Source organism: Carassius carassius, chromosome 48 (genome assembly GCF_963082965.1).
Source record: "Carassius carassius chromosome 48, fCarCar2.1, whole genome shotgun sequence".
NCBI lineage: Eukaryota > Metazoa > Chordata > Actinopteri > Cypriniformes > Cyprinidae > Carassius > Carassius carassius.
The window spans coordinates 1,760,814-1,775,038 of NC_081802.1; the positions used below are offsets into that span (position 1 = coordinate 1,760,814).

The 14,225-nt window shown below is 39.6% G+C and overlaps 2 protein-coding genes across 3 annotated transcripts; one reads left to right on the forward strand and one right to left on the reverse strand.

Moving 5' to 3' along the window:
* Positions 1-7,394: 7,394 nt before the first annotated feature.
* On the reverse strand, positions 7,395-10,404 carry LOC132131896 (major histocompatibility complex class I-related gene protein-like). The gene is made up of 5 exons (XM_059544046.1): positions 10,229-10,404; positions 9,575-9,841; positions 9,202-9,477; positions 8,766-8,875; positions 7,395-8,060 (listed from the first exon to the last, which is right to left on the reverse strand). The coding sequence occupies exons 1-5, from the start codon at positions 10,272-10,274 to the stop codon at positions 8,004-8,006; spliced, it is 756 nt and encodes a 251-aa protein (XP_059400029.1). The 5' UTR covers positions 10,275-10,404; the 3' UTR covers positions 7,395-8,003.
* Positions 10,405-10,444: 40 nt separating this feature from the next.
* LOC132131196 (major histocompatibility complex class I-related gene protein-like) lies at positions 10,445-12,499 on the forward strand. 2 transcript variants are annotated; one of them, XM_059543197.1, is made up of 3 exons: positions 10,445-10,618; positions 11,305-11,568; positions 11,992-12,499. In XM_059543197.1, the coding sequence occupies exons 1-3, from the start codon at positions 10,573-10,575 to the stop codon at positions 12,375-12,377; spliced, it is 696 nt and encodes a 231-aa protein (XP_059399180.1). In that variant the 5' UTR covers positions 10,445-10,572; the 3' UTR covers positions 12,378-12,499. The 2 variants fall into 2 exon arrangements, with proteins under 2 accessions (XP_059399180.1, XP_059399179.1); XM_059543196.1 differs by having other exon boundaries at positions 10,452-10,618; positions 11,305-11,571; positions 11,992-12,457.
* The last annotated feature ends 1,726 nt before the right edge of the window (positions 12,500-14,225 follow it).

The following is a 14,225-nucleotide window of genomic DNA, read 5'->3' on the forward strand; positions in this document are numbered from 1 at the left end:
CAACAGAGATTGTTAGCAAACTAGCTTTAGCATGTAGCTCAGTTTGAAAGAAATCTATTTTAGATACAGATATTACATCACTTTAGACAACTTTCTCTTTATTTAAGATCTTTGACTATTTTCACCTCCTGAACACAAGTCTGTGTTATTCTGCTCATACACTGTGACTGAATCAGACATGGATGTAATTCTGAAGGAAATACTTGTTTTCATAATCTTTCATGAAATGTAATAAATTTCACTGACACTTTATTGAGTCTCTTCTCACCAGCTCAGCCGGGAAACTTACATACTGGCCAAAGTAATATGTATTTATTGCTTTTTAATTTACTAAAAAGCCATTTTTTTAGCTGTTGTTGTTGTGGTGCAGCAGAATGAGCCAAAAAAGACATGCAGTTTTATACAAAAGAATTAAAGGAAAAGCCATCTTTCTTGCACATGCCTGTTAAATTAGGTTTTTCAAATCACTGTTCATACAAAAATAAATATGCTAACTGGGTAGGGAAAATAATCATCAATAGTACTGTTGGTGTAACAATGAGCCAGAGATGTTCGGATCCAAATGCAGAACTTTTATTAAGAATGGTCAGACAATAATCAGTAACGGCGTCAGGTATGTCAGGGATAACCAGAATCAATAACAGAAACAAGCAGAATGTCGGGGCAGGCAGCAGAGAATACGTTCGTTATCTGGCTCTGCTGCACATATTTTCCCCCGGCCTTTATTTAAGACCAGCCTTTATTTGTCCACTATAAGAGGCCCGGCGTTTATTTGACTCATATAAACGGCGTTTATATGAGGCTCATGAACCCATGAACTTCATTAGAGGGCACTCCAGCTAATGATCATGAGATAGCCCCACCCCCCCGACCCCCCAAAGGAGCGGCTTCCAGATGCTCAAAACAATCTAGGAGGGCAATGGAGCAGAGGCGGAACAGGGGGAGGGACAGAGGGCCAGGTCCATGTGGAAGTGCAGTGGCCGGGGACCGGGGCAGAGCAGGCGGAACTGGGCCTAACATGGAGATCAGGAGCCCCTCCTGGACCTGACATGGGAAACAGGAGCCCTTCCTGGGCCTAACATGGGAAACAGGGACCGGCCGTGAGCTTAACTCGGGAACAGGGGCCCGCCATGGGCTTAACTCTGAAACAGGGTTTAACTCAGAAACAGGGACCAGCCGTGGGCTTAACTCGAGAACAGGGGCCCACCATGGGTTTAACTCGGGAACAGGGGCCCGCCATGGGCTTAACTCGGGAACGCCCCCTCTGAGTCCGACCCACACCTCAACGTGGTGAGGGGGTGAACAGTCAAGTAGGGGACTGCCTGCCTGGGCTATGCCATCAGTGATGAAGGTGCTCGCACTGAAGTATCACCCAAGGCGTCGCGCGTGGTGGAAAGGCCTTGCAGGAACCCTGAAAATGACTGGCTAAGTGGGCTCCGACAAAGACTGCCATGGTGTCTTCTGGCTATAACTCGGCACGTCACGACATTGGCGAAGACAGCACCACAGCTGAGCAGTTACAAGCCACTCTAGAGGGCGGTAGGGTTCCCATTCTGGGATCACTTCCGGCCAGCTTGGTGCGCCAGCAGTCACCAGCCTGCACGTCTCAGATTCTGAGCTTGCTGGCAACGGTCACTGTTGGAAGAGAGAGTGGGATCGGTCACACAAGCTTTTCTCACTATAATCCATTCATTGTTATGGTATGTCACAGACGTCAAGTCCTGCGGCGATGGGCAAGTGGCGACGGGTGCAGGTGGAGGATACCACTGGGAGCACTTAGGCACAAACCTGCAGGTAGGCGGCCTGGGTGTGATGGTCGTCTGATGCTGACCTGGAATGACAACACCATCCGTATCCTGCCCAGGTGACAGAGCAGCCCTTTTTAGGGACAGCGCTGCTCTCTTCCACGGAAGAAGGGGATAGAAAAGGTTCGCTAAACATCGCTCATTCCACTTACTCTGCTGGTTCACCGCGACCATCTGAGTATCCAATTCTGCGGTAGACAAAAAGTACAAAAGATAAAGACTAAACTGCGTCTAGCCTCTTGGAATGTGCGCACACTTTTGGACTCTGCCGATCGTCACGAACAGAGAACTGCAATCATTGCCCGTGAACTGGCGAGATACAGAAACGACATTGCTGCTCTCAGTGAGACGAGAATTTCTGGAGAAACCAAACTCACAGAAGTCAACAGCGGCTATACATTCTTCTGTATTGGGCAGCCCGATGGTCAGCCAAGGCAGGCTGGAGTTGGATTTGCAGTGAAGACATTATTGCTACCACTCTTAGAAGTGCAACCTCGCGGCCTGTCGCCAAGGTTGATGACCTTGCAGCTGATGCTTAAGAATGGCAATAGTGCGGTTTTGATTAGTGCCTATGCACCCACAATGACTGCCAGTGATGACCAGGAGTGTTTCTATGAACACCTTAACACTGCCTTACGCTCAGTGCCTCATAAACACCGGCTCTTCCTTATGGGAGATTTCAATGCGCGTGTGGGACGTGATGTCATTGCATGGCCGAAAGTCTTGGGGCAACACTCAGTAGGAAACGAGAACACTAACGGTACGTTGCTGCTGGAGATATGTGCGCAACATGAGCTGGCGATCACAAACTCTTTCTATCAGCAGGCGAACAAGTACAAGACCACGTGGCAACATCCTCGATCAAAGCACTGGCACGTGTTGGATTACATCATCACCCGGCAGGAACATCTCAGGGAGGTCCATATAACTCGAGTCATGCGAGGCACAAGCTGTTGGTCTGACCACCGACTGCTGCGTAGTGTGATGTCTCTGGACCTAGCTCCATCTCGTCAACATAAAGCCAAAAGGCAAAACCGACTGGATGTTTCTAAGCTTTGTGTTGACTCTTGCCATACTAACTTCTGTCAGACTCTTTCAGACAGGCTCAGCACACTGGATAATCAAGCTGCCAATAATGCTGAGGAGACATGGTCCAAAATCAGAGATATCACGTACAACACAGCTGCTGAAGCCCTCGGCTTCACCACATCCAAACATAAGGACTGGTTTGACGATCAGGATGTCGAAGCGCAAGCCCTGTTGCACAATGCACACAGCTCACTTGGCATGGGTCAATTATAAATCTAGCACTGCAAAGAAGTCAGCATATACTCGAGCAAGAAATACAGCACAGACCTGCCTGCGTGAAATGAAGACCAGATGGTGGCAGTCAAAAGCTGAGGAACTTCAGTCTGCAGCAGACCGACATGATATGAAGACATTCTATCGTGGTCTTAAGACAGTCCATGGGCCCCTGAGAGCTGGTTCTACACCTGTACGTGCTATTGACGGAACCCTACTTACTGACAAGGCTGAGATCCTCAGACGCTGGGTCGACCACTTTTAATTGGTATTGAACCAGCCAGCTGCTTTTGATGACTCCGTGCTTGGTGACATAGTGCAGCGGCCAACGGCCTCAGATCTGGACGTCGCTCGAAGAAATCGCACGTGCCATTGAGCAGATGCCCCCTGGTAAAGCCCCGGGTTCTGATGGCATTCAAAGTGAGGTGCTGAAGGAAGGCGGACAATCTCTTCTTGCCGCACTCAATGCATTATTCTGTAAAATATGGAGCGAGGAAGCTGTGCCTCAAGATTTTAAAGTCGCATTGATTGTTCACATCTACAAGCGCAAGGGAGACAGAGCCTGCTGTGATAATCATCGTGGCATCTCGTTGCTCTCCATTGCAGGCAAAGTTTTGGCACGAATTCTGCTGAACCGCCTCCAACGACACATTCATGACAGTGAAATCATCCCGGAAAGTCAGTGTGGATTTCGTGTAGGCCGCGGTACTATGGACATGGTGTTTACTGCTAGGCAGATCCAGGAGAAGTGCCGAGAACAACACCTTGACCTTTATATGATCTTTATTGACCTCACAAAAGCCTTCGACTCAGTTTCCCGCACCGGGCTTTGGCTTATTTTTCATAAGGTTGGATGTCCAGAGAAATTCATTAATATCGTCCGTTCATTTCATGATGGCATGCTTGGTCAGGTTCTGGATGATGGCAAACTGTCTGACCCATTTGGCATCTCCACTGGCACCAAACAAGGCTGTGTGCTTGCCCCACTGTTATTCAGCATATTCTTTTCCATGGTGCTGTCCGTGGCTTTTAAGAACTGTGACATGGGCATTCCAATCCAGTTCCGTACAGATGGCTGTGTCTTCAATCTACGCAGGCTCCAGGCTCATACAAAGACACATTCAGCAATTCTTCGTGACCTCCTATATGCAGATGATTGTGCACTGATGGCGCACACACTTACCGAAGCTCAGTCACTATTCAATCATTTTAGAACTGCAGCTTCTAGGTTTGGGCTTACTGTCAGTCTAAAGAAGACAGAAGTCATGCTTCAAGTGGTGAACAAGTCAAACTCCAATCCACTGGTAATCACTGCAGGTAAGACAGTGCTGGCGGCCGTTGACAAATTCTGCTACCTCTGTAGCATTCTTGCAGCTGATACAACAGCGGACTCCGACATCAGTGCCCACATCGCAAAAGCTAGTTTTGCCTTCGGTCGACTGTCCAAGAGAGTATGGGATGAGCACGGCATTCGACTGGACACAAAGGTGGCAGTATATAAGGCAGTCATCCTCACTGTGCTGTTGTATGGATCTGAGTCCTGGACCATTTATCGCTGGCAGATTACCAAACTTGATCAGTTCCATATGCGCTGTCTCCGTCGTATTGCACATGTTAAATGGCAGGACAAGGCCCCAAATACTGAGGTACTTCAGACCTGTGGCATCACTGGTATTGAGGCCTTCCTGCTTGCTGCGCAGTTTCGCTGGTCTGGACATGTTGTACGTATGGCAGACTCACGCCTACCGAAGCAGGTTTTTTATGGACAGCTCCAGAGTGGCATGCGCTCTCAAGAAGGGCAACTAAAACGCTACAAGGACGGCCTCAAAGCCAATTTGAAACTTTGCAATATGGACCCAAATGACCTTGAAGAGATGTTTGCAGACAGGACATCATGGCGAGCACAGTGCCACACTGCCATACACTCCTTTGAGCTCAGCTGTATTGTTACTGCTGTAGACAAACGAAGACGCAGAAAGCACAATGCCTTAACATCTAGAACAACATCTAGCCAGTTTGTGTGCGGCACCTGTGGCCGGTCATGTGCGTCAAGGACCGGCCTCTATTCACATCGTAGGACGCGCCAACAACAACAACTGTGACGAGATCTGTCGTGTCGACAGCTCAGACCAAGGAACTCGGGAACAGGGGCCCGCCGTGGGCTTAACTCTATGAAGCAGGAGAGCAAGTCTGGTCAGGTAAGACTGAAACAGAGAACATAAACAGGTTAATGGTGACCTCCGTGGCCGTGATGAGGTGGTTAGGGAGTTCCCAAATGGCCTCCATAGCTATGCCAGGGCAGACGGTGAGTTGGTGGATGGCCTCCATGGCCATGACAGGGTAGGATGAGAGTTCTGGAAATTCGGCTGAGACATGACAAGGCTCTGGAAGTTCAGCTGATATGTGACGAGGCTCTGGAAGTTCTGCAGAGATGTGACAAGGCTCTGGAAGACCCGTGGTGATATGACTGGGTTCAGGAAGATCAAATGTGACTTGACTTGGGTCATGAAGATCATTGGTGACTTGACTTGGCTCATGAAGATCATTGGTGACTTGACTTGGCTCATGAAGATCAACTGTGACTTGACTCATGAAGATCAACTGTGACTTGGCTCATGAAGATCAACTGTGATTTGACTTGGCTCATGAAGATCAAATGTGACTTGACTTGGCTCATAAAGATCAAATGTGACCTGACTTAACTCTGGGAGGTTAATGGTGACTTGACTTGGCTCCTGAAGATCATTGGTGACTTGACCTTGTTCATGAAGATCAACTGTGACTTTACTTGATTCATGGTTGTTAATGGTGACTTGACCTGGTCGACTGGATCTGTGATAAGGCTGGATTGGTGAAAGGCTGACATTGAAACCGGAACCGATACCTCGGTGAAGAGGTGATACCGGGCTGCTGGATCCTGGTACGGCAAAGTCTTCTGTAACGATGAGCCAGAGACGTTCGGATCCATATGCAGAACTTTTATAAAAAATGGTCAGACAGGCAATAATCAGTAACGGCGTCAGGTATGTCAGGGATAACCAGAATCAATAACAGAAACAAGCAGAATGTCGGGGCAGGCAGCAGAGAATCAGAGTCAGTAAAACAATCCAAAGGTCAGGTACAGAAGGAACAAACACAAGGAAAAATGCTCGGAAAAGTCAGACAATGTGAAGCAATTTTCTGTCCTTAAAGGTATGAAGAAAATAACGAGCTCCATTACGGACGAAAAACATGAATTCTTTAAGTGTGGTTTAATTGAAGAGTAAGGTGGATACTTCGACAAATCTGAATCGAGCAGAAAATCTTCCAGAAAGAACACACTTCCTGTTAGCGTTCGACCCTCGGAGCTGCGGTGACGTAGGCTACTAGATCAGGGGTACGAAAACTTTTGTGACTCACTGTCCTTCACCCATTTCTACTTTTTATTTTTTAATGAGGATAAAATAAGCATATATAATGAAGGGAAAACATATGAATAGACTTAATATACGTTTAAAATAAACAGAAATTATAGTGTCATTCATTATAAACAACATTTATTATAAACGCCGAGCCAAACCGAATTTACATAAAGCGAAAGTGAAACTAGAGGCGTGTAGAAATGCATTGATCCAAATGTGCGATGATAAAATTTCATATTATAAAAAAAAACCTGGTTTATAATTCGGAAAACAGCAGAAACAACACCCAAATACACACTAAGCAAAAAAATATAGCTAATCCAAACAATATTACTTTTCATTACCTATGATAAACATACTCCAATTTCACCCATACTTCACATATTTTTCTATTTCAGTTACATATTTAAGTTTTATTGAAGAAAAAACAGATAACTGCATGTGTTATTATTTTTTTTATTCTTTCATTTGAAACTCACAAAGACCAGCTGTCAAACTATTATTATTCAATGAACTGTATATTTAAAAAAAAAGCGTTCTTTTAATTTCAAATAAATACAAATGTGAGCGATGAAACACAAGATCACAAACAGTAGTACATGTAAGGTGCCCGTTACACCTGATATAGACAAATTTAATATCTAGACTGTATCTAGATGCTCTTTAGATGATTTGATTTGCACTTATACATTGATGTGTCTCCAGTGTGTTTTTATAAATTCAAAGCCACACAGATGTTAGAAAGTGTTGTTTTCCTGTGTTTGTTTGAACGTTTGGTCATCTTGATTGGGAAAACAGGTCAAATAATGTGTACACTTTCTAGTGCATTTATTCCTTCACATTGCAAATGTAAAAAACAAACAAAAAAACAATTAAGCAATTCTGACAATTAAGCACAAATACAAAAATTTAAAGATCTGAATTGCATTTCATTAAATTCATTGATGAAACTCAATGATATAAATGTGTTAAGTATTTGAAATATTATTTAAAACAAGATATCTGTACATTGAATGGTTGTAATGTTCTGAAAACAGAGGCCCTAAAAAAAGTTTATTTACACATTTTACGTACATTGCACATTTGTTTGCTAAAACATCTTTAAGAACAATTAGTTATATTATATTTTTCTCTCTAAGTCCGGTTCATTCATTCTTTATGTCACTGGATAAACAAATTGTTTCTATGCAAATTATGACTTATTTTGTCAAGACAATTTTTTTTATAAAAGTTTTTAAAATGTTTCACTAACAATGCAAAGATAACATTTTATGCTAATGTTTTTAGAACGTTTATCGATGGCAGAAAGAACGTATTTGATAACTTTGAAAGAGACTTTAGAAAATGTTACTAGAATGTTTCCAGTTAGCTGTGTATAATAGTATTCAACTATTAGACATGTTTCATCACACATGCATGCTGAGAATTATCAGATCCTGAAGATTCCTGACTGGAATGAAATCTGGAGAGAGTGCAGATGACTGGAGGAAACTCTTCAAACACCTTTGTTGATGTAAATAACGCTTGAAACTAGCTGATACCCACTTCTCATCTGCAAAGAAATGTCATAAATATCAATTAAATTAGGATATTTTTAATTACACAATTTGTATGACCACTGAAACAGCATGTGGCCAATTCCAAATTTATTTTTGCAATTACATGCTTAACTGGAATTACAAAAAGAACAAATCCTGCAATTTTCTTTATTTGAAAAATTATGTTAAAAAGAAAATTTTTTGGCTTTGACTGTTTTTGTAAATATAGCTTGTAATTTCTTTACATCTAAAAATGTTCTGAAGTCAGTTTACACTAGCATTTAAAAGTTTATCACATGTGAATTTAACTGAAGTGATGGCTGTAGAAGATGAGTCTGTGCATAATGTGAAGTATTTAAAAAAATCCCCAAATCCCCAATCCTAAATGGCTAAATGACCAAATGCCCAACCCTAAATAGAAAATGCCCAATCCTAAATACCAAATTAATTTTCGACTTGGACTTTAAATTTCAAATTTAGATTTTTTATTTTGGTTTAAGACTTTTAGTTTTAGACTTTTAGTTTATAATCTAACCAAATAATCCCTCCGTACCATTGGCACTATTTAAATCCACCTTACTGGAATTATAATCAAACACATTAATATGTGTGTAAATCCAAATGTTCGAAAGCTTGAGTAATTGCTGAGGACATTCCCATCATCCTACAGCTAATAAAACCACTTGAATAAGAAATAAGAGCAGAAAACATATACTTACTTTCCGAATAAGAAACGCAGAACCAACATACAGGACTAGGAGAACTACGAGGATGACAGTCAGTGCGTATATCGCATCCTTAAGTATTGTGAAGTATGTGTTTGTTGGTCCTTAAATATAGAATACAATTAAAGCACACTTGATAAATAAAAATACAATAATACACAGAATCAGCCAAATAAGGTTGAAACAACTTACTGATTAAATAATAATCAATACCAACAAAAGCAAGTTACTAACTAGTTAGGTCAAGGGTCAGTAACAAGATAAAATTGTTAATTGAAAATAAAGCTAAAATCAAATAAAATACAGATATTTGATTAGAAATGTTTTTGTTTAATGACGCAATCCATGAGAAAAGAAAAAAACATTAATGACTTATTATAATAATAAAAAAAGATCTACTTGTTGCAGAAAGTTCTCAAGAACTAGTTACCTCTTCTCTCAAAATCATCCTTCCTTGACGTCATGAAATATATCCAGTCAGTGCACTTATCTCTGTAGTATAGTTTTAGATAGGCAAGTTGTTCTCTGTCCTCGTTCCACTTCATCACTGTGGCTTCTGCCTGTGGTACAGATGCAGTGTATCTGTTCTCCTTCAGGTCCAGTGTGATGAAATCCTGTCCATCATAACTGTACTCATCAAACCCATATATGTGTCCAGTCACATAATTCCAACTACATCCATACATCCTCTGATACGTGTGAACACCTGAATAAGAAACAGTGGGAACCATAAGATCTGCTCTTTTTTATTGTATAATGTAATCTTTCACATTTAAAACTGTAGTATAAAGAATTTATCTCACCATTTAAATGATTTAATTGCTTCATTATAAAATTAATGTTGATTTCGTTGGTCTGCTGCACTCGTTCTCTGATCTTGGTGTGTTCTTTCCATGTTTCTGTAGATGCAAACTCTGTCACCCAGTCCTGTTTGGGAATCAGCTTCTTTATCTCACTGTCATAATAATCAATCTGCTGTCCATCCAGTGTAGTTACAGCAGAAAACTCTGGAGTTCTTTCAACCGTCTGTCCCTTTACTCCAGTGTATGTAGTGATGAGCGTGTGAGACGCTGAGAAAATATATTCAAATATACAAGTTTTCAAGCTTGATTAAACATCACACACAGTGTCATAAATCAAATAACTATCAAATACCATAATCCAAATAAATATTAATTGAAACTATTCTTAGATTTGTATTATTATTATTATTATAAATATTCATGTTCTTTGGAGAAGAGTCTGGGTTTTATTGTTCTTCTTTTGGCCAGAGTTCTTCTTGTTTCATTCATTTAAGCAGATTTTCTGACTGTGAATCCATTTCTAATAGCAACCAAACCAAATCGATTGTATTAAACACATCTCGTGATTTTCTGTCTGTTCAACACACGGAAGTAGCTAAAGGAGTTGCTGAAGGAGATAGTCATAGTTTAAACGACTTTACAAATGAATCTCACCTGAACGAATCAAAGGTATGTAGATGAAGAAGATGATGAATTTCATTTCAGATGAAAATCCATTAATTTGACACACAATTCTTTGTGTAGTCGTCGAAGAGCGCTGCTAAAGCTCTAGCATTTGCCACACCTGAATCAACAGGTTAAAACTGGTTACTGAAAAGCTTCCGCCCTAAACTTCCTTATGAATTGTTTATCGAGAGCTGTACAGACATGTTCTGCGGCTGCGCTCCGTTACCAGTTTTATCCTGTTGATTCAGGTGTGGCAAATGCTAGAGCTTTAGCAGTGCTCCTCGACGACTACACAAAGAATTGTGTGTCAAATTAATGGATTTTCATCTGAAATGAAATTCATCATCTTCTTCATCTACATACCTTTGGTTCGTTCAGGTGAGATTCATTTCTGTCAGCAACTCCTTTAGCTACTTCCGTGTGTTGAACAGACAGAAAATCACGAGATGTGTTTAATTTGACATGCCATTTTTTTTCTAACAGAGCTAGTTAACAGATTCAGTGCTTGCTAATACCTTGTGAACTGAAAAGCAGAAGTTTTTGTTTTATTGTTTTGTCAAAGCTGTATTGAAATTGAATATTTTCCATTGATGTGTACTGTTCTCATGCAGGCAGATCTATCTATAAGGCAAACATGAGACAAGCCTGAGAATAGCCCAGTGTAAATGACTGAATCTATGCACAGTTTAATGTTAATTAAAGAACAGACTTGCTGTTTAGGGGTGTCTGTGTGCCACAGCTCTGTGAAAGATGATTATCTCTGAAAAGTACTGATTTTAAATGGCTCGATTAGATGCTATCAGTGGATCTAATGTGACAGGTTGTAGAGAACATGAATAGAAAAAAAATAATGATCATTAACAATAAATAATGCAATATCCCTTTAGTCAATAATTGAATTTTTATTTCATTGTGAATTTAAAAGAAAATAAAACTGAATGATTTGTTTTTGACTTGTCTCCAAACTGTAATTTGATTTAAGACACTTTGTGGTGTTTAACCCTGGTTAAGAGTTTATGCTGTTGTTTTTTTTTGTGATGTTGATTGTTAAATATGTTTTGCAGAGTTACACACGCTCAATACTACATACACTGGAGTAAATGGACAGAGGTTTGCAGGAACTCCAGAGTTTTCTTCTGTAACTACACTGGATTCACAACAGATTGATGATTATGACACTGTGACAAAGAAGCTGATTCCCAAACAGGACTGGATGAAGGAGTTTGCATCTACAGAAACATGGAAAGAATACACTGAGATCAGAGAACGAGTGCAGCAGATCAACAAACTCAACATTCCTGATCTAATGCAGAGATTCAGTCCTCCACGTGGTGAGTTACAATACTCTATTACACGTCTCTCTGAAATGCTTGATTCTGATTGGTCAGTCTTGACATTCTGAGGTCTGTTATACGCCATAACAACGGATGTCAATAGAAACACTGTATAATGACGCCTCTTTTTTTCCGTGATCATGGAAGCTTTTCGTTTAAAAGCTAATAAAATAAAATATAACTCGTATCAATATGTCATGTCTTCTTATATGCAGCATGTAGAGATGTGATAAGCAGAATAGTGTTCATCCAGTCAGTTATCACAAAACAAACCCCGACAGGGTGATCAGGAGAGTCTTGTATCACACCGAAGGGCTTTATTAGTACATTATCCCTCACTTACTACATTTAGAAACACCAAAGGATTATCTTGTACATTAAAAATAAAGAATAGTATTATCTTTCTCTCTTCTTCAGGTGATCACACGTATCAGAGAGTGTATGGATGTGTTTGGGATGATGAGACTGGACACATATATGGGTTTGATGAGTACAGTTATGATGGACAGGATTTCATCACACTGGACCTGAAGGAGAACAGATACACTGCATCTGTACCACAGGCAGAAGCCACAGTGATGAAGTGGAACGAGGACAGAAAACAACTTGATTTTCTGAAACAATACTACAGATATGAGTGTGTTGACTGGCTGGAAGAGCTCGTACATTTCTCTAAAGCTTCTCTTAAGAAAACAGGAACAGTACCAGAGTCAACAGAACAGAGTTTGACTGAGCCAGCTGTGATTGACACCAAGAGAGACGGTAAGTTGAGAACTGGTTCATTTTTCTCTTTGTACATTTGACTTATTTTAGAGGCAAAACACATCAGAATGCCTTTGCTTGTTTTCTATTGTTGTTTTTAGGTTTATTTTCTTTAGTGTTGTTTATGTTTTTCTGTCATATTATTCATTTCATATTATGTATATGTTTCTCTGTGTGTTCTAGGATCTGCTTTATATGTCATGCCTGCAGTTATTATCATCCTAGTTATTTTAATATTGATTATACTGAATGGACTTTGGAGAAACTGGAATAAACTCAAACAGTGTAAGTATTAATAAGCTGTTGTGAGATATAATTCTCATCATAAGTGCAAATGTTTTCACATGTGTTTCTGTGTGTGGTGATACGATGAAGAAGAGCGCAGTGAATCTGAACCTGATGCATTTTTATCAGTTACATCTGGCTTTTATTTTTCTTCTTCTATAATGATTAAACTATAAGAATTCTGTTGGTGGTGTGTGTGAAATGATATTTGAATCCCTTGATAATGTTATTTTTATTTCATTACAGCATGTTATACCTATGTTTATCTCTCTTCACAGACGTCAAAGACTTCATATATGAAAAAGAGGATGAAAGTGATGAACAAAATCACAGTACAGAACGTTTAACTTCATCACCAGAGGAAGGATCTTCACAGCCCTATCTAAGAAACAAGCCATGTTAAAAAGTACAAGAAACATCAAAACACTTTAAAAGACTATCAACGAAAATTCAGCTATACTGTACATACTTTAAATAATCCTCTATACTTTTACCTTTTCTTCCATCTCTAATCTTCATTTCTTTTGATCTGGCCCAGCTGGTATTGGACATGCTTTCTTTTTCCACTGTGGGTCTGATAACAGTGCTCTTCACAAATATATATTACATTAATCGTTGTGTTAGTAATGAAAGAGTTTACAGACGTTATGAGATGTACATAGCGGAGGATGATGGGATATTTCTTTGCTTGAGAAACCGGTAGCCAAGTGGCCAATCCTGGGACACGACGTCACTAAACGCATTCTGCCAGCAGGGTTTCTGGGCTGAGAATGGTTTGTAAATGTGCCAAACTCAAGAAGAAATATAACCATAACCATTCAGCCGATGGTGTAAAAGCGTCTCAACAATATCAAATTTACTTTTAAGCTAATATTCTGTAGAAATCTAAATCTTAAAATATGTACAAAACCAATGTTTTTTTGTTTTTTTTTAGGACTGTCAATCGATTCAAATAATTAATATTGAATTACTAGAGAGAGAGAAAAAAAGTAAACTTTTAAGAAATTTGCCTCTGAATATGACCCAGTACCATATTAATGGAGACATTAAAATGCATTTTCCCAAAGAGATGTTTGTATATTTATGTATATTTTATAAATGTAATGTATGTACATATGTTTATCAATATGTGCCAATTTCCTGTGAAATATATTTCTACATTTCCTTCTGTGTTCTGGAGTCAGTATAAGTTTGGTCTGTCTGGTGGTTTCTCGTTGGGACATGTATTTATTATATAAGCCATCCTCAGTAGTTATTGGAGGCCTGTAGTCAACGCATAATGTGACTATAATATATCTATCAACATATTTTTTAATTATATTTAAACATATTGTAAATAACCATATACTTAAAAGTACAAATTACTTATATTTGTGTAAATTATATAAATTTAAATGTATACATACATTTAATAAAGAAATCATATAATGTAAACAATTACTATATAAATTAATATAAATATATTAATTTGTGTTAAATTAGAATTTATAAAGCAAATATAATAACAATAATTAAAACAATTATTTAAAAATAGAATACTTAAGAGTAAAATTATATATGGTTAATACATACATAACTATGATATATACACAGTTTAAATGTAA